The 23,106-nt window shown below is 45.6% G+C and overlaps 3 protein-coding genes across 7 annotated transcripts; 2 read left to right on the top strand and 1 right to left on the bottom strand.

Annotated features, from left to right (window-relative positions):
* The first annotated feature begins 4,177 nt into the window (after nucleotides 1-4,177).
* On the top strand, nucleotides 4,178-14,005 carry PRDX1 (peroxiredoxin 1). 2 transcript variants are annotated; one of them, XM_004448048.5, is made up of 6 exons: nucleotides 4,178-4,306; nucleotides 5,910-6,025; nucleotides 7,801-7,954; nucleotides 8,299-8,421; nucleotides 9,708-9,838; nucleotides 13,679-14,005. In XM_004448048.5, exons 2-6 carry the CDS (start codon nucleotides 5,920-5,922, stop codon nucleotides 13,762-13,764), a joined length of 600 nt encoding a protein of 199 aa, XP_004448105.2. In that variant the 5' UTR covers nucleotides 4,178-4,306; nucleotides 5,910-5,919; the 3' UTR covers nucleotides 13,765-14,005. The 2 variants fall into 2 exon arrangements, with proteins under 2 accessions (XP_004448105.2, XP_071073577.1); XM_071217476.1 differs by having other exon boundaries at nucleotides 4,265-4,416.
* Nucleotides 14,006-14,684: 679 nt separating this feature from the next.
* On the bottom strand, nucleotides 14,685-18,865 carry MMACHC (metabolism of cobalamin associated C). Its single transcript, XM_004448050.5, has 4 exons — nucleotides 18,646-18,865; nucleotides 16,668-16,862; nucleotides 15,981-16,133; nucleotides 14,685-15,497 (listed from the first exon to the last, which is right to left on the bottom strand). Exons 1-4 carry the CDS (start codon nucleotides 18,724-18,726, stop codon nucleotides 15,078-15,080), a joined length of 849 nt encoding a protein of 282 aa, XP_004448107.1. The 5' UTR covers nucleotides 18,727-18,865; the 3' UTR covers nucleotides 14,685-15,077.
* Nucleotides 18,866-18,889: 24 nt separating this feature from the next.
* Nucleotides 18,890-22,755, top strand: CCDC163 (CCDC163 homolog). 4 transcript variants are annotated; one of them, XM_058303684.2, is made up of 10 exons: nucleotides 18,890-19,470; nucleotides 19,559-19,592; nucleotides 19,765-19,952; nucleotides 20,070-20,151; nucleotides 20,307-20,505; nucleotides 20,600-20,667; nucleotides 20,968-21,035; nucleotides 21,270-21,426; nucleotides 21,728-21,855; nucleotides 22,470-22,755. In XM_058303684.2, the coding sequence occupies exons 1-9, from the start codon at nucleotides 19,393-19,395 to the stop codon at nucleotides 21,853-21,855; spliced, it is 1,002 nt and encodes a 333-aa protein (XP_058159667.1). In that variant the 5' UTR covers nucleotides 18,890-19,392; the 3' UTR covers nucleotides 22,470-22,755. The 4 variants fall into 4 exon arrangements, with proteins under 4 accessions (XP_058159667.1, XP_058159665.1, XP_058159664.1 ...); XM_058303682.2 differs by having other exon boundaries at nucleotides 18,891-19,470; nucleotides 19,562-19,592; nucleotides 21,287-21,426; XM_058303681.2 differs by having other exon boundaries at nucleotides 18,894-19,470; nucleotides 21,287-21,426.
* Nucleotides 22,756-23,106: the final 351 nt, after the last annotated feature.

Genomic DNA, 23,106 nt, shown 5'->3' on the forward strand with positions numbered 1-23,106 from the left:
TTGGGAGTCCTCACAAATGTTTTTCCTTTCACAAGGGACTGTAAATTCTCCTGTTTGAGAATATTACTTTAAGATAATTGATTGAATGAGCTAAATTCTGTGAAGAACTAGGAATGAATGCTTTCCCCGGTGAATGAGAGCCATACCTGTTTAAAATAGGCAGAGAAAAATTTTAAAAGGCCTCACTTCTAAGAAATAGAACAAAATATGATTCATGCAAGCATTTTCTTAGTTGCTGCCCTCACCCGAGGCAATTCTTCCTAACAAAGCTCCACCTAAAGCCTTCATCAACCACCAACTTTGTTACAGATTTAAAAAAAATTTAATGTTAAAGATTTTATAGGAAATTTAGTAAATTTCAAATTACAGTCATTTAATTCAGGTTGCAGCTTGTGTATCTACTCATTGACTCATTCACTTTTTTTTTTGGTTACCTTTTTTCAGGTACAATATACTATAAAGCTGATGGTGGGGACTAGAGGAAATAGAAATTACTCCTTGGAGAAGCAGTTCATTTGCAGGAGTGACACTTCAACCCCAAATGCTCTTCTTTTTGAGTTGCCTTTGATTGTTTTTGTCCCTTCTCGCAACCCACAGAAATCCTCTGAGGCTCAGGTCTTGGATTACTTCTCTTCACTTCTCAGGAATCACATTTATGCCCATAGTTTCAAGTGTCCTCGATATTGTCTATGATGTCAAAATCAATATAATTCATTACTTTATTTAACAAATACTTATTGCACCTTACATGTCCCAGGAACCATGCTGCTAAATTTCAGGGATAACATGATAAGACGGTCAGGCTTCCTGCCTTCCCAAAGACATTCCCTCAAGTTTCAACATATCCAATCATCTCTTGGCCTTTTCCCTCTGGAACCCCAAATTCAACATGTGTGAAAGTAGGCTCTTTATCATCTTTCCCAAAATCTGTTTCACTACATTTCCTGTATTTCACCTTTCTTCACCCAGTTTCCCTGGGACTCATCCTTAACTATTCACTCTCCTTTACTTACTATAAATAATTCCCAGTTCTTGCAAACTTTGCCACATAATCCCATCTCTCCACACTTGGTACCACTGCCCTTGCTCAGTCTTTTGATCTCTTTTATCCTTACTCCTGGCAATACCCTGTTTACTGGTCCCACATCTTCTTGGTCCTCTAAATCTATTCTTTATGCAGCTGCCAGACTAATCAATAATATAGCCTGATGTGGTCATTCTCCTGTTCAAAACTCTTTAACTTTTTTCTATACTCCCATATTCAATCTCACCTCTGGGATAAAATCCAAACTCCTTAGCTTGGGTATGAGGTAATCATGACCCATCTTTGTCTATATTCTTTTTTCTACATTCTAATACTTGTAATTTACATTCTACTAATACTGAACTATTTGTAGTTGTCAAAACATATACTGTTTCCATCTCTTCTGCTGTGTTCTCAGCTTGGAACTTTTCCCTGACTTCCCCATAGCTAACTCTTTAGAGTTCCTTCAAAAAACCTCAGTAGATGGTTTCTTATTCATCTTTGCATGTCTGGTATTTGGTGGAATGTTGGGTCTATTGTAAATAGAAGCACAATAAATGTGTGTTGATTAAACTTCTGTGCTATTGATTTGCTGAGTCTCAAATCTGCATCTCCAAAGGTGATCTCTGGACATCTCCACTTGAATATCCTGTAAGCATCTCAAATATTTGCCTCAAACCAAACTGATTATCTTCTTTAAGAGTGGATTCTAGGGAAGTGGATGTGGCTCAAGTGATTGCGTTCCCATCTACCATATGGAAGTTCCGGGCTCGATTCCCAGGGCCTTCTGGTGAAGGCAAGCAGGCCCATGTGGCAAGCTGGCCTGAGTGGAGAGCTGGTCTGTGCAGAGCGCTGGCCCACTTGGAGTGCTAGTGCAGCAAGATAACATAACAAAAAGAGACACAGAAGAGAGACAATAAGAGATGCAGTAGACCAGGGAGCTGAGGTGGTCCAAGAGATTGAGAGCCTCTCTCCCATTCTGGAAGGTCCTAGGATCAGTGCTGCCTAAAGAGAAGACAAGAAGGTTCAGAAGAAAACACAGTGAAAGGACACAGAAAGCAGATAGTGAGTGCAAAACAAGGAGGGGAGATAAAAAAATAAATCTTAAAAAAAAAAAAAAGATTCTAGAATCATACCACCTGGTCAGATAACTGCGAGGCACAACTCCAGGGGACACCATTCACATCACAGTTTATGTAAATTTCTCACTTGAATATTGTGCAACATGATGGCTCTGCTTCCTGGGATAGAATCTGGCTCCAGTGAACATTAGCTGTGACCCTGGACAATTTACCAAATTTGGGGGGCATCAAGTGCCTCATCTATAAAATAGGTAGTACTCAATACATGTTTGTCATTATTTTTAACCTTAAACTGCCTTCTCCTCCAATGTTTCCAATCAAATTGGGTAATGGCGTCATTCTTGATTATGTCAACAAGATAAGAAAACTAGGATCTAATTTACTCTTTCCTTTTACCTCAAATCCACTTAATCCCAAGACCTGTAGAAGTAGTCCTTGCATTTCTTCTCCTTATCACCGCTGCCAAAACACTATTACTATTCTGAGTCTTCTCTTGCCTGAACCATTGTAGTAGCCTAATTGGTCTCTTTGCCTTTCTTTCTTCTACTCATTAAATTCAGCCATCACACAGCTGCCAGAGTCATCTTCCTAAAACACAGTTCGAATAATTTAATTTTACATCCCCCAAATCTTCAGACATTCTAAAATTTATTAGCAATTTCCTAATGCCATTTACTGGCTCGATTCTGCTACTACAAAGAGAAATAAAACAAGAATAATCCTTCCCAGACTACTAGTGAACAAATGAGGTCAACACCATCGGATATATGTCAAAACAGAGCTGGAGATATGATCAATCAGTTCACGTGGGAGGATAAAAGAGGAAATCCTTTACCCCATTTCGGTAATGTTTACTGTTCTCTGGGGAAAGAGAGTCCACAACCACATACTTAGACAACAAGTCTCCAACAACCTTTTTCTCTTTGAACCCTGCTTTTTTTTTTTTTTTTTAATATAAACGAAGGGATATGTTGTTGATTTTTCCCTGGGCCAAGGTAACTCTTTTGGCTCTTAAATGCAACATAATGCGCCCAAGTGCCCAGCCCAGCGCCTAAGGTTGCACGGTGAATTCAATAAGTGATCCTTATCTTCTGGCTGAAGTGGGGCTGTGTTTAGCCTGTTCCCCCCTTCGCCCGCCCTTGCTGGGAATGAGTAACGCCAAGGAATTATTTAACTTTACAGAGAAAAGGAAAAAGTAACTACGAAAATTATTACTTTTGTAAGGCAGGATGAAAAATACTAAAAAATTTTGAGAGGTGCTCACGCAGCATGACACAGCACTTTTCCATTTCTTATCCCTACTATAAGCTTCAAGGGAGTTTATAGGTTAGTGGGGCGGGGAGGGATTAGAGGCCCAGAAAAAGGAACACTATACTATTTATTAAACATTCATTTGCTGAGCTCTTATTTTATATCAGGTGCTGTTGTGACCTGGGGACACAGAGATGGATGTGATCCAAGCATACTATCCACCAGAAAGTCAGTCTAACAGGGGAAGGAAGACAGGAAAACAAGTAAAATTGCTTAAGATTTTTTAAAACCACAAATCGGAGCAGTGACGTGATAAGATTTCAAAAAGATTCCCTCCAGCCGCAGTGTAAGGGATGGGTGGGAAATGGAAAGCAGCAAGCCTGTGTTGTGATTAGGGAGAACAATGGAGACTGTCTCGATAGTTAGAACAGTGAGGAACCTGCCTGGACGAAGACGGACTTAACAAGTATTAGAGCTCTTGGGGCTTGGTGTGGACTTAAACGTGGTCCTCCGTGGGCAGCGGCGAGGACTTTTAACCTGTTTGGGCCTTGAGGGCACCGCGCACAGGGGTCCTCAAAGTAAGGGAATCCCGCTGTCCCCTAACCCCCCTCCGCCTCAGAAATTTCGAAAAAACGGAGGTTTTGGGGTTTCGGGCAGCCAAGAAATCACCACATTCTTCCACCCCAGCCGTAAGCAGCCAGAACACGCGCGATTGGTATTTTCTGCGCCCACTCTCGCCCCCAGGGGAGGAAAGTGCTGAGTCATTCTAACCAGGCGCGCTGGGTGAGGGCGGGGCACGGGGAAGATTCCCCCCCTCTAGTCTCCTCTTCTCGCACCCCGGGCCCGCTTTGACTCTCGCGAGAGTCTCAGAAGCTATAAAGGCAGCGCCCGACGACGCCTTCGCGCGTCCCCTTCCTGGCGGTTCTTGGCACGTAATTCTTTGGGTTTGGTGAGTTATGTGGTCGGCGCGACTTCGCTAGACGGGAGAGGCCCCCCCATACCCCACTGCCTGTTCCTCCTCCACCTCCCTTTGGGTCCCGCACGGAGGTTCTTTGACGGGTGAGGCGGCTGGGAAAGAGTCAGGCGTCCTAGAGTGCTCGGATAACATGCGCACTTTCCACGTGGGCCGCCTTTGTGGGTTCGGAGGGCTGCTTGAACCCCGAGACTAGCGCCAGAACGAATATTCCCTTACCTCGAGCAGGGGGCGCTAGTTGGCTTGGCGGGGCAGCTTGGGGTGGAGGTGGGTGGGTCTCCTTGGCTTGCCTTCGGCGGGGCGGGGCGGGTTCGGGAAGCTTCTAGACTCCAGAGTAAATTTCGGGCTTAAGCTGTTTCTGCAGAACACTCTCTCTACCCGTCCAGTGTGTGGTAGGGGTAAAGGTAGTTTCCAGTCTTAAATCTGTGATTTCCCGTGCTTTGGTAGTAAATATCCCTTTGTCTGCATTTCCCACCTGCAGAGTGGGGTGTGTGATAGATAATCCCAAATGAAGAGACTGTGCACTCTTATGTTGGGATTTAGGTGTGTGGCCCTGGGTAGATCCTAGGAGAGGCCGCACCATTCGGAAGTCCAGCAGTTTTTCCCCCAGGTTGGACTTAGGTGGGTGGTGGGGGGACCTGGAAAATCAGGTTTGGACGAGGCTATTTGGGTTAGGGTCACACCCTGTAGTTTGATTGCCAAATTGCGTCGAGCCATGCTTTGAAAGGGTGTTAGAGATTTTTTCAAGTTTGCCATGATTGGTCCTAGGCTTTCTCATGGTGTTTATTTTGGTTGTCTTATGAACCAAGAACTTTGGAACTTGATGGAAAAAGTGACTTTGGGCTTTCAAACAGATGACAATGCTGGATTGAATCTTAACTCCTTATCTTGGTGTTGACCTGGTTAATCCATTGCGACCCTGTTTTTTATCAATACTTAACTTCTGCCCTAGCATAATTTCTGCCCTAGCATAATTTCTCCCAGCTGGGAGGTCAGAGACCCATTTGTGCAAGGACTTGTTGGGCTAAACAGCCTCTTAAAAATTTGGGTTGTTTTTAAGGTGTGCAGCTATTTTGGACACATTCACCTAGAGAAAGCTCATTTGTGCCTCACATATTTAAGAATGAAGATAGAGGTGAATTCTGGAGAAAGGATAATATGACTGCTTATAGTAATGAGGCCCTCAGTGTGGTATTGTACATATAGATTGTGGTTTCAGGGTCTCCACTCCTCCCCTTTCGTTGTTTTTATATAATTATGTAGAAGAAATGCCATTTCATAAATTCATGGTTCGAAAAAAGAGGTGACTTCAGCATATAAAGAAAGCATTGATTTTCAGTGAAAACATGAGGCTGAGATTTAGACTTGTAATATCTGGGTTTGTTCCAAAAGTTGGAAAGCTCCGATTGTGGCTCTTCCATTGTGATCTTTTGCTGCTGGCTTGCCCTTTTTACTAAAAAAAAAAAACCCAAAGTGTTCCTTTTTTCATAGCTAAGTTCCTACATTAGTGAAGGCCGCTGGTTATCTAGAAAAATAGTTTGTTTCTAATGAATTCATTTCCTGTTTCATGCCTTACAAGTGAGAGCAAGATGTCTTCGGGAACTGCCAAAATTGGGCATCCTGCCCCCAACTTCAAAGCCACAGCTGTTATGCCAGATGGTCAGTTCAAAGATATCAGCCTCTCTGACTATAAAGGTAAAAGTAATTACATTTGGCTCATTAAAGCGGAATTATTTTATAATTTAGGGATCACTTGTTGGATTTCTGTACCTGTTATACTCAATTATAAGCTGCTTTATGTCTCCTAGGACAAGGTCTTTAGGGCATGAGCCTGTTGCCTTCTTGTTGAAGTGAAGTGGTGATGATCACCAATGAGCAGTGATCATAGGGTAGATACCCTAGGTCCAGACTGCTTCCGGAGAAAGCACATGTTTTGTTATACAGGACATAGTAGCTCAGTTTGATTTCTCTATTACTCTTCCTGAATTGTATTATTGGAGAAATTCTTATTATCTCAAAGATAAAGAGACCTTCCGCAATTTTAATTTAATGGCATCTGGACTCTTAAATCCTTGAAGCTGTGACACTTATTCAGTGATGGTTTGTGAAATGTGTGGCACAGCTGCTAAATTATTAGGCAAAGGACTGAGGCCCATTCCCTTGACTATTTTGCCACCCAGAGAAGAGTTGATGTCACACATGGAACAATTCCCCTTTTGTCATAGTGTCATGCAGACACTTGCCAGGCTCTAACTAGATTTTTCCTTTTTCTTTGCCTTGCAGTTCTGGAACACCTGGGTTTCATGGGACATTGGAGAATAAGATAATTTAGAATGCAGACTGAAACTCATGTGTTGAGTATACTTTCCTTAGTGTTACAGTGTGAGGCTTAGAGTTGGCTTTTGGGTAGAATATGCGACTAGGTTTTCTAATATATCACATTTCTTGGTTGGTCTGAAAGCAGGTAAGAAGAGTCCTGTGGTGGAGAGAAAGCTGTTCATGGCAAACAAGTTAAATAGGCACCAGAGAGGTGACTGGCCCAAGAGTATAGGCGTGAGGTCTTGGAGGAGCTGCTCTCTGCCTTACAGGACTTGACCTGCTGAGGCTTCCAAAGTGTTCAGAAATCCCTGGGGTTGTTTAGATGAGCCAGTTTTTAGTGATTTTACTTTTCAAAGTGTATATTAAAAAGGGCCTCCTGGTTTTTACTTTGAAACAGTACTGCTACCTGGAAATAAGTGAATATTGAGGCTGCTTTAATAGCTCAGTCTACCAGCAGGAGAGGATACTCGCAAGTTCAAAGATCTACTTCAGTGGGTAACTGAGTGACTTCAGTAAAATTTCAATTGGAAATTCTTTTACCTACCAGTTTTAGAACTTTGGTTTTATGAGATCTTTTCTTGTCCTGTCAGGCTTATTGGGTATAAGTTTGTGGTAGTTCAGGTCCTTACCCATCCTTTATCACTGTGGTTCATCATGGAAGAAGTGCAGAGGCTCTGACTTCCTCTTATTGGTTTTCTTTATCTCCTGGCAACAGAGTTGTTCATCTTTTTCTGGACATTGGCATTAGGCCACCTAGTTAAGTGATAATTGTGTCCTTGCTTTTGCTTTTCTTCATTGGATAACTTGGTGTTTGATATAATCTTAGTCACCAGAGAAGGATCAAAATTAGACCTAAACAGCATCTATTCTATGGTTGTCAGCTAATGTGGAGGCAGGAAAATAAAGCATGGAGCTGGAACTTTTCCCATCTACATGTGTAAGTCCCTAGGCCCTCCTGCTGCAAAAGGTTCTAAAGTAGCTGCTAGGAGACAGCTATCTTGAGCATCTTGTCGTTAGCAATTATTTTATCTGCCATCAATCTAAAGAGGAAAATGTGTCTTTAGTGTTTTTTTTTTTTCTATATAAAGAAAGCAAGTCTGTTTTAACGGATAACCTGAAAAAAACTAACCTGTAGCTCCTTTTCTTTTCAGGGAAATACATTGTGTTTTTCTTTTATCCTCTTGACTTTACCTTTGTGTGTCCCACGGAGATAATTGCTTTCAGTGATAGGGCAGAAGAATTTAAGAAACTCAACTGTCAAGTGATTGGTGCTTCTGTGGATTCTCACTTCTGTCATCTGGCATGGTAAATCTCCTGGTCGGTTTGATATTTGACCTATGAACTTTTGAACAGCAATTGGGAGGCTTTGGCAGTAGACTTTCTTAAGTATTAGCTTCTATCTCTTTGTAGGCTAAGTGCTAAGACTGACTTCTTGCTGCTCTGTTATTACCTGAGCAGAAGGGAGAAGCAGCTTGGGTTGCATCTGAATGTGACGGTAACTGTCTTCAGCCATTTACTTTGCTGCTGGAAAAAGATTGGGAAAGTTAGATAGGAATGTGGGAGAGGGGAAAGAATGGGTTTTGTTAATGTTCTTGCATCATACCAGTTCGAATAAGTATGATTGTATGTATGTACCATTTTTCTTGTAGGATCAACACTCCCAAGAAACAAGGAGGGCTGGGACCTATGAACATTCCCCTGGTATCTGACCCCAAGCGCACCATTGCTCAGGACTATGGGGTCTTAAAGGCAGATGAAGGCATCTCATTTAGGTAAATTAAATATTTGCAGGAGGGCCAGCAATCCACCAGGATAATTGTCTGATTGACAATGGAGAAAGCTAGAGTCTTAATCCTTAGAGACTCCTTCCTTATTGAATTCTTTTTCTTTTTTTTTTTGAGTTACCAGGAATCTTATATGTGGGAAGCAGGGGCTCAACTGCTTGAGCTTCACCCACTCCTCCTTATTCCATTTTTTTCCTTAAAGATTTATGTTATTTATTTATTCCCCCCTCCCCCTCCCCATTTGCGCTTGTTGCTGCTCTCTGTGACCATTTGTTGTGTGCTCATATTCTTTTTAGGAGGTACCAGGAACCGAACCCGGGATCTCCCATGTGGAAGGGGGGAGGCACCCAATTGCTTGACCTACTTCTTGTTTGTTGTGTGTCTCATTGTGTTGTGTCTTTTTGTTGGGTCAGCTTGCTGTCTTGCTTTCTTTAGGAGCACTGGGAACCAAACCCAGAACCTCCCATGTGGTAGGTGGGCATCCAACTGCTTGAGCCACATCTGTTTCCCCATTCTGTTTGTGGTCACTGTCTGCTCTGTGCCTGCTTGTCTTCTCTTTAACCAAATCTGGAACCTTTCATGTGGGAGAGAGGTACTCAATCACTTGAGTCACTTGAGCTCCATTTCAGCTCTCTGGCTGGTTGTCTCTCATTGCCTTTACTTTTTCTCTTTGTTGTGTCATCTTGCTGTGCCTGCTGGTCACACCACCTTGCCTTCTCCAGGAGGCACTGCTTCCCCTATCCCATTCTTAAAAGATTTATTTATTTATTTCCCCTTCCCTACGCCCCCAGTTGTCTGCTCTGTGTTTCCGCTTGTATTCTTGTCAGCAGCACCCGGAATCTGTCATTTTGTTGCGACATCCTGCTGTGTCAGCTCTCTGTGTGCAGTGCCATTCCTTGGCAGGCTGTGCTTTTTTTGCGCTGGGCAGCTCTCCCTATGGGGTGCACTCCTTGCACGTGGGACTCTACTATGCGGGGGGACACCCCTGCGTGTCCGGCATTCCTTGTGTGCATCAGTACTGTGCATGGGTCAGCTCAACACATGGTTCAGGAGGCCCTGGGTTTGAACCTCAGAGCTCCCATGTGGTAGGCGCATGCCCTTGGGCCAAATCTGCTTCCCTTCTATTTCATTCTTAATGCAGGGCTTCCTCAAAGGCTAGCCAGTGCAAATCTTGGAGATCACACCCATTTCCTTAGCTCTTAAAGCTTCTCCAGCAAAGCAGGTTTTTAATCCTGTACTGCCTGCCTCTTCCTTAATCCTTTGTCTCTTCACAGGGGCCTCTTCATCATCGATGATAAGGGTATCCTTCGGCAGATCACTGTAAATGACCTCCCTGTGGGTCGCTCTGTGGATGAGACTCTGAGACTAGTTCAGGCCTTCCAGTTCACAGATAAGCATGGGGAAGGTGAGTATAGCCATCTGATGACAGGACAACAGACTGGTTGTAGGGTGGGAAAGGTGGTAGGAACAAAGGCTACCAAGAGAGTGCTTTCTGTTTCTTAAAAGAAATTCAAGTCTTTGTGGATTGTGGGTGTGGGGGTAATGGAAAGATTTTGGAGGAGAATATAAAGGCCTTTTGTTCGGGTTTCATATTCTCTGCTCCTGCCCTGCTCATTTAGAATCACTGCTGGAAATCTCATTAGGTGTATTTGGGGCCAAGCAAAATATTGAGAATTGAGAATAAGCATCTGGAGGGGGGTAAAGTATACCATTTTTGACAACTGTGTTTTGGGGGCAATAGCTTAGTTAATTAAGAGCTTAATTGATTAATCAATCAATCCCTTTAGTCTGTGTTTGTTTTTTATCGTGGCTTAAAAAAATAAAGGTAGTATGCCCGGTTTTGAAATTTGGAAAATAAAAGTAGAATGACGATAAACCTTACACAAAGGTAACAGACAGATGCAGTTAATACACTCTTTTGATCTTTTTTCTATCTTTAAAAAAATTCATTGTTGATTGTTCTATTTGTAAAAATTAGTTATTAATTACCAAGTTTATATAACCGTTTAATGTAAAAATGTTTCAAAAGTGAGGTATGGGCTAGAGGATTTCTTGAACAACTGTATCGAAGTTTAATTTGAAATTTCAGGATTAAAGGTTATCTTTGTAAGTCTGTCATTGTAAAACTTGATTGTTGTAACTGAGTAGATTCAACTCTTGATTGTTGTCTAGCATTTGCTAAGAGTATAGACCCTTTTCATATTTTCCCAGCCACTAGTAGTAGTCCTCTCCTTAAATGCTCTCACTGTTGTGATGAAGCATGGAGCCAGTGGATTCCAGCTTCTGAGTTTAAAGACAATATCTTTGATGTTTTTTCCCTCCCTGAGTGCAGTGTTTACTGGAATGAGATACCTTACCCTAAGATCCTAAGAGTTTAGTGGGGTTTTTTTGGTTTGTTTTTTTAGTAGGAGAATTTTAATGAAAAAAGTACCCACCAACAGGCATGCTAGCTTACTTTTTAATGACTCCTCCTGAGGCAGTGAGAGCTAGGTATGTGGGGGGATGGGAATCTTAACCCTCTCCCACCTATATCCTGAGCTTAATTTAATTGAAAAGGAGATGTAGCAATCAAGTGCTCCTGATGTCAGGTCAAGAGCACAGGAAGCCCCGGTTTTATAACCTTAAACAGCTTATCTTACTACATCTCAAAAATATTTCAAAAGTGCTGGTTTGGCCCTAGAGGAGGCTGATAATAGGAATCTTTGAGCCTTTGATACCAGGAGGCACCATTTGTAGAAGTGTTTAGCCATTATCTTGCTGATTGAAGGAGCAAAGAACTGCTGAGACTGCCCCCTGTTGGAAGATAAGGTTCCACATAGCAAAGAGGAGAGGAATGTGGCATAGTGGGTGGGCCCCTTTTCTGAACTTTCTTAGGACCTTGTATATAGGCCACACTATTTTGGATATAAGCTTCCATGACGCTGTAAAACTTTGCTTCTTAAGATCCTTTATTGGTCTCTCTGTTGCCTTCCATTCCACTAGATCAGGAACAGCTCCTTGTGCTCTGCCTTTTATGACTTGTAATAGTCACCATTTGAGAGCCTATAAATACCAAGTACTTTTTCCAAGGTGCTTTATGTCTGTTTTGTTCAGTTGACAAACAACCCTGTGCTATTTCTATTTTTAAGGATCAGTAAACCAATACTTAAACCACCACCATTTATTCATAATAAATATTGGAACTAGGATCCAAATCCAAAGCCCTTGTTCTCTTTAGGTAATGAAAAACGTTGAAAGAGACATCATTTAGATTCTTCTGTGCTGGAGAAATCTTCTCATACTGGAGTTACCACAACTAGTGTCATTTTTTTCCTGGGAGAGTCATAGCACGTCAGCTGTACTTGATGGCTGGTTTATGTGGGACTCAAACCAGATCTGCTGGGCTCCATATTGATTTTAAAAAATCAACACTGTTGGCGTTTAAGTGAACTAAAGTTGGTATGATCATAAGGCCAAAGTGCCTAGGGCACCAAGTAGGCAGCATGTTCTTTTCTGGCTCAATATTATTCTGATTTAGTTGTGAGGCCCAACTCTTTGTGTTATGATTTATAATTGGGTTGTTTTTCTAAAGCTTTTTGTTCACCTAGGCAGAGAAATCTTTTTTTATTGTCCTCTGAGCCATCTGCTGCCAGGCTTCTGACTGAATCTCACCTGGTCTTAGCTTTCATGCTGCGCTTTGTTTTCTGCAGCTTGTTTACCCTTAGAAACCCATGTTTTATTCCTTTTCATTCCATTAAAACCAATAATTTTTTAACAATCAGACAGAGCATATCATGGGTATATTAGGGCCAAGCTAAAGGTTTGAGAATTGAGAATCACATATAGAGGTAAAGAAGTATGCCATTTTTGACAAGTGTGTTTTTAGAGAAAGCGCTTAATTCCTCCAGTCTGTCTTTGTTTTTATTGTGGTTAAAAAAATAAAGGTAATATGCTCAGTTTTTGAAATTTGGGAAATAAAAGGATGAAGATAAATATCTTATCCAAAGGTAGCAAAAGGAAAGTAGCTGGGCTTGCCATTTAGCGCTTGTTACAGCCATGCCTTGTGCCCAGAGCACTGGTTGCAGAGTCTGACATCTGGATCTCTAAAAGCCTCAGACCAATAGATGTTTCCCTCTCTCTGTTGACCAAGTTAGACTCATGCTGCTCCATTACTGGACCTTGGTGGTGACTACCTGTATCAGTAGACAACAAATGGAAGTGGAAAAATGAGAGATTAAAGGAAATGGATATGCCTCAACCAATTTGGCTCCACCCGTCTACCATATAGAAGAAGATCCAGGGTTCGATGCCCAGGGAGGGCCTCCTGGTGAGGGCAAGATGGCCCACACACTGAGCTGGCCCATGCAGAGTGCTGGTCCACATGAGAATGTGGCCCTGCGCAGAAGTGCCGCCCTGTGTGGGAATGTCACCCATCGCAGGAAGCCCCACTCAGGAGTGCTGGCCGATGTGGAGAGCTGATGCAGCAAGCAAAGTGATTGCAACAAGAGAGACAGGAAAGAGAAGAAGACATAGCAGAACAGGGAGTCGAGGTGTCGCGAGAGAGTAATCGCCTCTCCCACCCACTCGAGAAGGTCCCAGGATGGGTTCCCAGAGCTGCCTAATGAGAATACAAGCAAACTCAGAAGAACACAGAGTGAATGGACTCAGCAGACAACCGGGGCGGGGATGAAGGATTGGGGGGGGCGGCGAGAGAAATAAAAAATAAATCTTTAAAAAATCTGAAGTCCCCTTGCCTCACTTTTCTTCAGGCTCTACCTTAAGGAGCAGTACTAGTTGAGCATTGTAGGAAATGCTTAAAGGCTGTGAAACATCCAAACCCTGACCTTCTATTTACGAAAGGATAGAAACAGTATCTTCCATGGATGTCCTGCCCCCTTTGTAGTTCAGGATACCCAGTGTGGCAGAGCTGAAGGATGCCAAGGCAGACTGTAGTTGCTGCCTTCCCATCACTGAAGAGCAGCCAGAGGGAAGCAATAGCTAAGTGTTTGGGGTTAAAGAAATGCAGGCTTTCAGGTAGTATGTGAATAAATTAGGTATAATAATATGTTAGGGCTGTGGAGGATAAACGAATGTAATGTTTGTAAAGTAACTAGCCTTGGACTGTAAGGCTGAATGATCTCAAAACATCACAGTGTTCAGGCTCCTTAGGGCTCACATTTGGCCTTGAAGTGACCCTTTGTCCATGGGAGGAGAGTGGTGCCCACCACTTAGCAGGTTATTAAATAGTAGCACTTTTCTCTTGCAGTGTGCCCAGCTGGCTGGAAGCCTGGCAGTGATACCATCAAGCCTGATGTCCAGAAAAGCAAAGAATATTTCTCCAAGCAAAAGTGAGCGCTGGGCCATTTTTTAGTGCCAGGCTGCAGTTGGGCAGCCATCAGAATAAAACCTCTTTTGTACTTTCTTCATGTTTAAAACACAAGGCCTTAGACTCATCTGGGATGTGGTATGAGACAAGCAGGCCTCTGATCTGTTCTGTGGTGCAGGCCTAGCTGATGTGTATTATGTACCCGTAGTGGGGCATCAGCCCATTCCTTGATCTTCTGTTCCTATTAAACTTGAATTGAGATCTTGATTCTTCATTTTAGGGGGTTAATCTTTCATTTTAAGAGAAGTTCACTGTCCTCCCTCTTAAGGGAAAATGAGGCGAGCTGCCTTAGAATTAGGAAATGTTTTGAGGGGAAATGCAGGTACACGCAGGAAATGGAAATGAATCCAAGGTGTATTATGTATATGTTTTTTTCATTACATCTGGAGGAGAGGAGCTATCTTTGGAATGGTGTCAAGGCACTTATGCCATGGGCTGGGTTGCAGGTGAAAGGCCCCAGTGAGATTATTTGGACATTGATACTTTTACATCATTGTGAGGGTTGCTTGGGAACCAGAATCATGACCTCTTCTGATAAATGCCTGGTCCCTGCTCTGTAAAAAGGAGTTGGAGGCTTCTCTACTTTTGGAACTGTGAAAAGAGGGGAGGGAGACCAATACAGCCTTAAGGCTAAGGATGTTCAGAACATAAGTCATGGGCACTCTCACCTTCCTTCCCTGGGACCTAGAGGGCCTTGTCCTAAAGGGAATTATCAAAGAGAGAAGTTCGGTTCCTCTTTGACCCTTGAGGATAGGGCAGTTTTGGAACTGAAGGTCCTTAGTGTATCATGTGGTGCCTTCTAGGCACTTGTTATCAGCTACCCCAACCTGGCCAGCCCTCCAGAACACAGACTAGAGTGAAGAACAACATTCCAGAATTTCCAGGGTCTTTAACAACAGCTTAGTATGTTTATTTTATATGCCAGGCACTGTTAGAAGTATTTTGCATGTATTTATTCAACAACCTATGAGGCAAGTACCATTATTTTCAGGATGTTTTTCCCTCAGGTTCTTTAACAAAGTAGCATTTTGGAGCACTGCAGAGAAAGATACCAGGCAAGACAGTCCCATATTCCAAGGACGGTGGGAATCCTCGATCACTTTGGTCTTTTGTCTTTCCTTGACCAAACCTCTTCCCTGAGCTTCATCTCATCCTCATCGATAGCTGTTCTTTTATCAAAAATAGTCATTTTGTACCCAAAATGAGATCTCTTGCCAAAGTCAAGTCCTAATAAGTACCACTGTCATAAATAGGGGCCCCAAAGGGGAGGGGGGGGGTATCAAGGGCCAGGGGATGCAGGTGGTGAGACTTGTGGACTTAGCCAGCCCTTTGCTCTGCTGGGGTTCTGAGGTTCCTTGGGGGTGTGTGTCATAAGGGAAAATTCAGGGGATGCTGAGCTAGGTTTTTCTAAGGGCTGGGTCAGGCCCAACAGGGCAAAGCGCTGGGCAGGCGGGGTGGAAAAGTAGGCTTTCTGTTCTTCTGAGTAGCGCTCCTGGGGTGTCACAGCATCCCTGTAAGTCCAGTCACGCCAATGGAAATTGAAACCTTCAAGTAAAGCGATGCGGTCAGCTCTTGAAGGTACACAGTCAGGGGGCTTTCTGGCTGCTAGACCAGGCACCTCCATTCCTGGCAGTAGTATCACTCCTCGGATGGCAAACCAGCCCCCAAATTGGGGGTGTATGCACACACCTGATATGTGCTGGGGAGAGGATGAAGGAAAGCAGAGTCATGGAGGTCTTTTGCACCAAGTCCCAACTACCTGATAATTGCACCTTAGGTTTGTTCACTCTATGGACACTGAATCCACATGAAAATATCTCCCTTCAGTGACTGGGTCTCCACTCCCCTTTCCTGGACAGCCCTTTGATCCAGGACAGACTCCTTAGGCTAAGTGTCAGTCAGGTTCCTAGTCTTATCACTGGTCTAATTGCTGCTTTGCCCTTCCATCAGGTAGTAGCTCTGCAGGATAGGTTTTAGGAACAGAACAGATTTTCCAACCTGAGGTGTTCCTAAGACTCCAGAAGAGAGATGGTGGGCTTGGACCCCTGACCACGGCACAGCTGCTTTATCCTAGATTCTCTGCCAACTCCTTCACCCAGAGGCTATGTAATGTGAGACCTGATAGGGTTCTTGAGGGGCCTTCATTTTCTCAATCCCTACCCAGTCACAGCTGCCCACTGACCTGGGACCCCCAGGGGTCAGCTTCCACGTCTTTTCGCTGGTAGTAGTAAGCAGCCCCTGCCACATGGGCTGCCGTCTGGGCCAGAATCTTGGGGCGCCGGTTGGGGTGTACCTCATAATCGGCAATGACTTCAATTTGCAGCTCTGGGAGGCTCTGGGACAGAGGACAAGATGGAGGTTCCTGTCAGCATGAAGGGAGTTGTGACCTTGTTTGGGGGGGGGAGATGGGGGGGGCGCCTAATAGGTGTGTTAACATCATCCTGTCCTCAGAAATCCTGTTTCAAGGATAAAACATGACAACCTTGGGGGTTGGGGAGGAATCCAGTGGGAGAAAACGTTATGGTTTGTCCTGAAAGCCAGCCCATGTTAAAAGGGGAACACACAAAGTTTTGCTGAGAAACCATTATGAAGAGTGCTTGGGACTGTACCCTCCAGAGTCCCCAGTATGAAGAAAGATAAAGTTAAAGCCCAAGTTAAAGGACATTTGGTGTGTGAGTACACTGTGGGGGTGGGGGTGGGGAGGGCAAGAACAGCATGAGGCTTGTAGGTCTAGGCAAAGGCAGGAGAGGTGCCTGGGGATGTGGGATTTATTATTCCATTTGGAGGCCAAGGGAAGGGTAGTCTGAAGTTCATATAGAAGCTGGAAGTGCAGGTTTGGAATCTGGGGGAAAGTGGGAACCATGCTTACCTTTCTAACACGACCCAGATGGTAGGCCACACACTGGTCTACTGGATCAGTTGGTGGTTGGAGACGGCAGTCCTGCAGAAAGGGCTTGAGGGCCCTGTCAAACATGGCAGGTGTGCTGAGTACCAGGAAGGCCAGAGTAGGCCCTGGCAGGGGCAGGTGGAATGCTGGAGGCAGGAGAGCATTATACCACTCCACCTAGGGCAGACAAAGTTCAGGACAGACTGGGCATCCTGACACTTAAGCCAAGAGAGCCAATCTAAGTCTTAGGGCCATAATTTAGCCTGTTATTCAAAATCTCACACACCTTGGCCCAGCCTTCATCTTACTCCTTCAGTGAATATTCACTGAGGCTGTGTTGTATGTGTGTACCGAAGACTTACCTGAATTTGACAGGGAATTTGGAGAGGCAGAGAGATTATGAACACTTATAAAAAATAGAAATCGATTGCATTGTGATTAGTGCTATAGTAACCAGATGAAGGTCCTCTGAAATTAGGTAAGGCTTTTGGGGAGGCTGTCTTGAAGGCTGGGAAGGAAACTGACAGGCAGACATGAGGAACGGTCGTCTGGTGTATATTCTAAACATAAGTCATAAGCAGACAGGCAGAAAAGTACTGGGCATATTTGGAGAATGGCAAACTCCAGTTTGGTGGAAGGGAAGGGTCTGTAGAGGGAAACAGAAGGGTGAAGAGATAAATAGTGAAGACGTCTTGAGCATCAATTTAGGGAATATGGATCTATTTGGCAACAATGAGGAGCAATTGAAGATTTAGTGCAATAACATGGTAAGTTTTAGATCAGTCTGACTACAAGTGTGGTGGACAGATTGGAGGCAGATGGCAGCTACGAGGCTGTTGGAGTGATCCAAAGGAGAAAGAATGGTGGCCTGGACCAGAGCAGAGATGGATGGGATGGAAGGAATAGGTTTGGGAGATTCAGGAGATGGAGTCTATAGGTGTTGGTGGCTGATTGGTCATGGGTGAGAGAGGCAGGAACCTGGGATGACTGTTAGGGCTACTGCTCTGGCTCTGGCTCTGTTCAGTGTGACTGCTCCCACTACTCACAGCTAGCTGGCCTGCCAGATAGGCATCCTCACTCCCATACCTGCCACCCAATACCACCTCCACACTTCTACTCAAGCTGATACCTGGGATGTATACAACCTCCCTACTTTCCAATCCATCTTTTCAGATACAGCTCAGTTGCACTTTTTCTGAGATTAAGCTAGACCCAACTCATCTTTTCCTCCCTCAAATATATCCTTCCCCAGAATGCTGTGTGCCAGTCAATGGAAAGGTTGGGGGCTGGGCTGTCCTTTAAGCATTAGACACAAGGCTCAGCTGACTTAGCTTTGTGTCCAGGCATACTGCTTAGTGAACAGAGCACTAATGAGGGGAAATTAATATATGTAAACAAGGGGGGATGGAGGGCGGGTAGGGTGGTGCAGAGACTTCTGTGCCAGGCGGGTGGACAGAATTTCTATACCCAGCCCAGTGCTGGTCATTGGTAACAAGATGAATCATGCTTCTGTTAGTGGATGGAATAAACCAGCCAATTGTTTGCTTGTTCAATTCCAGGGATGCCCTTCCCTCCTTAGCTGACCTAAATCCTAGCTATGCAAACGTTCTAGGCCTTGCTCTCTCCTCATTTCTTCAGGAAGCTTTCAAGGTGACTCTGGCTTCATGTGCCCCTTTCTGTAAATTATGTAGGTGACAATCAGAGCCACACACGTTACTGGATCATACATGATGCTTCTCATTCACCAGTTCGGTATTACAAACCGGGGTAAAAGGACAAACACGACTGCTGCTCTACCTTTTTAAACCTAAGTCCCCTCTGACACACTGTCGCAGTGGGGTCAGATGGACAGGGGCTAGAGGAGTTTGGGGAGATTTAGAAATCTTCCGGAGTCTCAACGGCCGTAGCACCGAGAACAATTGCATGCCTCGCCCGAGCACCGTAGGAGGGATAAACTAACCTGGAAGGGATAAACCTCGAAGCCAAAAGGGCAGAGTACGTCCTCAATCTTCTGCTTCAACTCTGCGACTGGAGGTTCCATAGCGCACGCTACACGCTGAGCTTGCTGGAGAATGGAGTCTCCTGGTTAAATCGGGCCGTTAGTTTCAAGATAGATTGGACTCCATTTCCCAGGAAGTACTGGGACCAGAACCCAGACGCCATTGGCACTGCGCGATGCATCTTGGGAAATGTAGTTCATTTGGTCCTCAGAGGAAACCGCTGCGGGATGAGGAAGACTCAGTTTCACGGCAAGCATCACGGTGTGGGTGTGTGGATGCGGGTGTCACTTCCTGGGAAACGTAGTTGTGCTTGCTTCCATAGCTGGTTGTCTCCGTGAGAGTCGAACTCAGTTTCCCAGGTGGCACTGCGGCATCCAGTCCGAAAGCGGATTTTCCCGGTCTCCCAAAAGGTTTGAACCCGTGGCGGCTCTAGTCTCTGGCACAGAGTGGGCGCCATGGCCACGGCGTTCTGGATCTGTGGCGGTCTCGACCAATATCCAGCACCTTCAACTTCTACCTGACATCAAGTCTATCAGAGTTTCCCGCTTTCCCCCCCAGTTACCCAAGAGCTCCCCAGAGCCACAGATCTGGTCTAGTACTGCATTCCCACCGCCTGTATCTCAATCTTACGTTGGGCTGTGCCTCGGTATTCCCTCTGGGAGAGCAGGGGCACAAGACCCCAGAGAGCCAGACCTCTGCCTCAAGATATGAGTAGAAACCTGAGCTGGTCTGAGCAGATTGACGTACTTCTCAATGCCACCGACGGAAATGTGGCCCGGATTAAGGTGAGAGTGTGCCTGCCGTCCCGGCTTGGGGCGGTAGGGGGCGGGTTCAAGGACTCAGAGCTCACTGGCCTCTGCATGTTTTTTGTAGCAGCGGTTGTATCCCTTTGGCCTCTCCACCGCAGGTAAGTGTTGTCCTCTCTTCCACAGATACAACCTTTTCTCTTTTCAGGAACTGCCTTCTTCTAGTGCCTGTACCATTCACCACTCCTTCCAAATTTCAATTCTTTCCTTTCCTGAACTCGGTTCGCCCCCACAGATCGACCTGGACTTGTCCCTTCCTTATTTCCTCAACAGGGGACCTAGCTGGAACTTGGACTTTCCCACATCACTTTCCTCTCCAGTCAGGAGTCCGAGCTCAACATTCCTGGGCTCTGGAGACTCCCCCTGTCCCAGATAGGCTGAGCTGCACTGAGGCCCACAGTCCATCCTCTGTCTGGGATGAAATTAATATGCTTCGATCCCAGCTTCAATCCCAGGCTCAGGTGAGGGGTGGACTCATAAGAGAATGTGTGTGTATATGTGTGTGAAACAAGGATACTAGACTAGGGTTTGGGGAAATCCCTTACACAGTTGCTCATGTGATTCTTCTGCCTGGGTAGGTGACTGAGGTCCTAAGGCAGGCTGTGCAGAGCCTGCTGGAAGATCGAGAGCAGCAGAAGTACCAGATCTGTGCCCTGGAAGGTATTTGGCAAGTTCTTTTACATGCACAACCTCATGTATATGTACATGTTTTTTCTGCACACTTGTGTATACACATGGTCTTGATTTGCAAGTTGGGTTTTTGTGCTCATGTGCAAAGCTTTTAGAGAGCCTGATCCCAACTTGTCCCACTACAGCATCACTAAGATTGCTGCAGGGGGATCCAGAGAGGAAAGCCTTTCTCCTGGAGCAACGTCTGGAAGGGCTGAGAAGGGAACTACAGGGCCTTCGGTGTCAGGTGCAGAAGCAGGCCCAGGCCCCAGCCCAAGCCCAGATGCAGTCAGGAACAGGGAAGTGCAGGCTTATCGGTGGCTTTCACCAGGAGCTACAGAATGAGTAAGTAATGGGCAAGTCCTCTCCTTCATACCTCTGAATTCCTGGCAGTCTGGGAAGCTAGTGGCCTTTTGACTATGAGCTGTCACTCCTATAGGCGGCAACTGCTGTGGGAGGAGTCAGAGGTTCTGCGAGAAGAACTGAAGTTGTTGCGAGACCAGCTGAGTGAGTAAAAGATTGGCAGAAGATGTTTCCTTGCCCTGCCTTTCCAGAAATCCTTCTCACCCTTCTAGTAAGAAGCCACAGCCCTGCCTGCTTGAGCTCCTCAGAAGCTTAGCCCATTATCTTGTCTTGCCCTTTTCCTTTCGTGGTGTGAGTCTTGTCTCCCCAGTTGGATTGGAAGATTCCCAAAAGCTGAACTAGAATGGTACTGTTTCAGTTTTCAGTACCAGACTGGGTACAAGGTAGGGAGGGGGAAGAAAAGAGGCTGGGAAACAGACCCCTTATGTTCTCTTTCATCTGCAGACCAGCACCAGGAGCTGCTGCTAAAACAGATGGCTGAGGGGCGGGAGGCTCAGGCCCGTAGCTGGAAGGTAGGACCGGGATTAGACCTGTGTCATCTCTCTGTGGTGGTCCCTTTCTTTTTCTCTCTTGTTCTACAGGCAGGCCAGGATACTGTCTCCTTTCCACCTTTTTCTTTTCGCTCTGCTGACACCACTTCCCTCCAAAGCTCTTTCCAATCATTCTACCCTAAGCCACAAGAAACTGTCTTTGTCCACATGAGGCATGAGGGTTCCAAGTGTACTGAAGAGACCAATCGTGGGGAGGGGGGTTTCCCTTACAGAGGGAGAGATTGGTCCTACCTAGGCCCATGGTCTGGCAGATGTTGGAGCAGCTGCAGAGTGGCCAGGAGGGCAAGAGTCACCCTCTGCAGGCTGCCAGGACAGAGGCCCAGGATGCCCGGCAGAAGCTCAACCTACTCAGGTCAGGAGATTGGGGTGCTGTGGCAGTGGAGGGGATTTGTCTTACAGAGGCCAGGCACTGGGAATCAAAGTTCAGCTATTTTAGATTTGGCCTAGGGTGTTGGGTGCAGGCTAGATATCTGGGTTACAGCCTATTGGGATTCTTTACTTGATACAGGGACACTGAGGTATCGATATACCTTTGGATGATAAAGGAGGAAGAGACGATAGAGTCCTGCCTTAGGAAGGAGGACAGTGCTGTGCTAGGAGGGCCCCTTGACTACCATTACACTTTATGCTTCTCATTTTGTTCTTTCTTCCAGAACCTCTGTTCATGTCCTCCAATCCAAGCTGCCCCTGGCTTCCACCTTTGCCACATCTCTTTCTTCATCCAGCTCTGAAGTCAGTCTTCTGGACAGTCACAGTAGCTGGGAACTTTCAAGGAAGCTAGGTGGGTGTAAGGGCTCGGACCCCACTTACGGAAAAGACTTAATGAATGATGCCTGAATGTCAGCTGCCTAATTGTTCAGTACTGGGTAACATGGATTTTCTTTTTTTTTAATAGATTTTTTTTAAAAAAAGATTTATTTATTTATTTAATTCCTTCCCCCCCCCCCCCCCCCCGTTTGTCTGTTCTTGGTGTCTGTTTGCTGCGTCTTGTTTCTTTGTCCGCTTCTGTTGTCAGCGGCACGGGAAGTGTGGGCGGCGCCATTCCTGGGCAGGCTGCTCTTTCTTTTCGCGCTGGGCGGCTCTCCTCACGGGCGCACTCCTTGCGCGTGGGGCTCCCCCACGCGGGGGACACCCTTGCGTGGCAAGGCACTCCTTGCGCGCATCAGCACTGTGCATGGCCAGCTCCACACGGGTCAAGGAGGCCGGGGTTTGAACCGCCGACCTCCCATATGGTAGACGGACGCCCTAACCACTGGGCCAAAGTCCGTTTCCCAACATGGATTTTCTGTCTCCTTTATGAATCCATTCACCACTGTTGCTGCTTATCCCAGCTATATATGTCCTTTCCCATCAGCACTGATGGTTTGTGCTCTCTTCCCTTTTCCCTCCTCTCAGATCTCAAGAGGTACACTCCTTCCAACCTGGAGCCCAGCAACCTTCAGCTTGAGTCTCAGAGATTTGACCAGGAGGACCTAACCCTTCAGGGCCCCAGGGTGCTCCTGAGTGACCTGTAAGGACTGGCAGGAATAGTATGATAAAACTTTGCCCATCCTCCCATCCAAGACCCTGTTTCTGGGCCTTCTGCCCTTCTCCTCTTGATCTAGCTGGTCTCTACTCCCCTTACTGAAGCTTCTCACTGCCTGACCCTCTCCACAACTGCAATAAAATGGGTTTAGTCCTCCCTGATGTGTTTTCTCTGACTCAGTATCCACTTGGGATAAACTCAGCTATACCTTTTCTTTTGTTACTTGGCTGCTTCCTTCCACCTCTGCCTTTCAATTTCCAGTTCATAGACATGAATAGCTATACCTTCTGAATATAGCCCCGAGGCTAGACTTCTGAGGGTAAGCCCTGTGATCAGCCAAACCTGGCAGGAGATGGAAGCTCCCAATCTGGAGGATAGAATGAGTGGAACACTGCTCTGGGGCAGTAAGTGCTGTAGGGAGAGGAGTATGAGGCATTCTGGTGGGCCCTGGCGCTGGGCAATAGGAGGGTTTCCCTCCTCATTTCCAGCTTCAGCTCTTGAGGCTCT

The sequence above is a fragment of the Dasypus novemcinctus genome, chromosome 9 (genome assembly GCF_030445035.2).
Source record: "Dasypus novemcinctus isolate mDasNov1 chromosome 9, mDasNov1.1.hap2, whole genome shotgun sequence".
Lineage (NCBI taxonomy): Eukaryota > Metazoa > Chordata > Mammalia > Cingulata > Dasypodidae > Dasypus > Dasypus novemcinctus.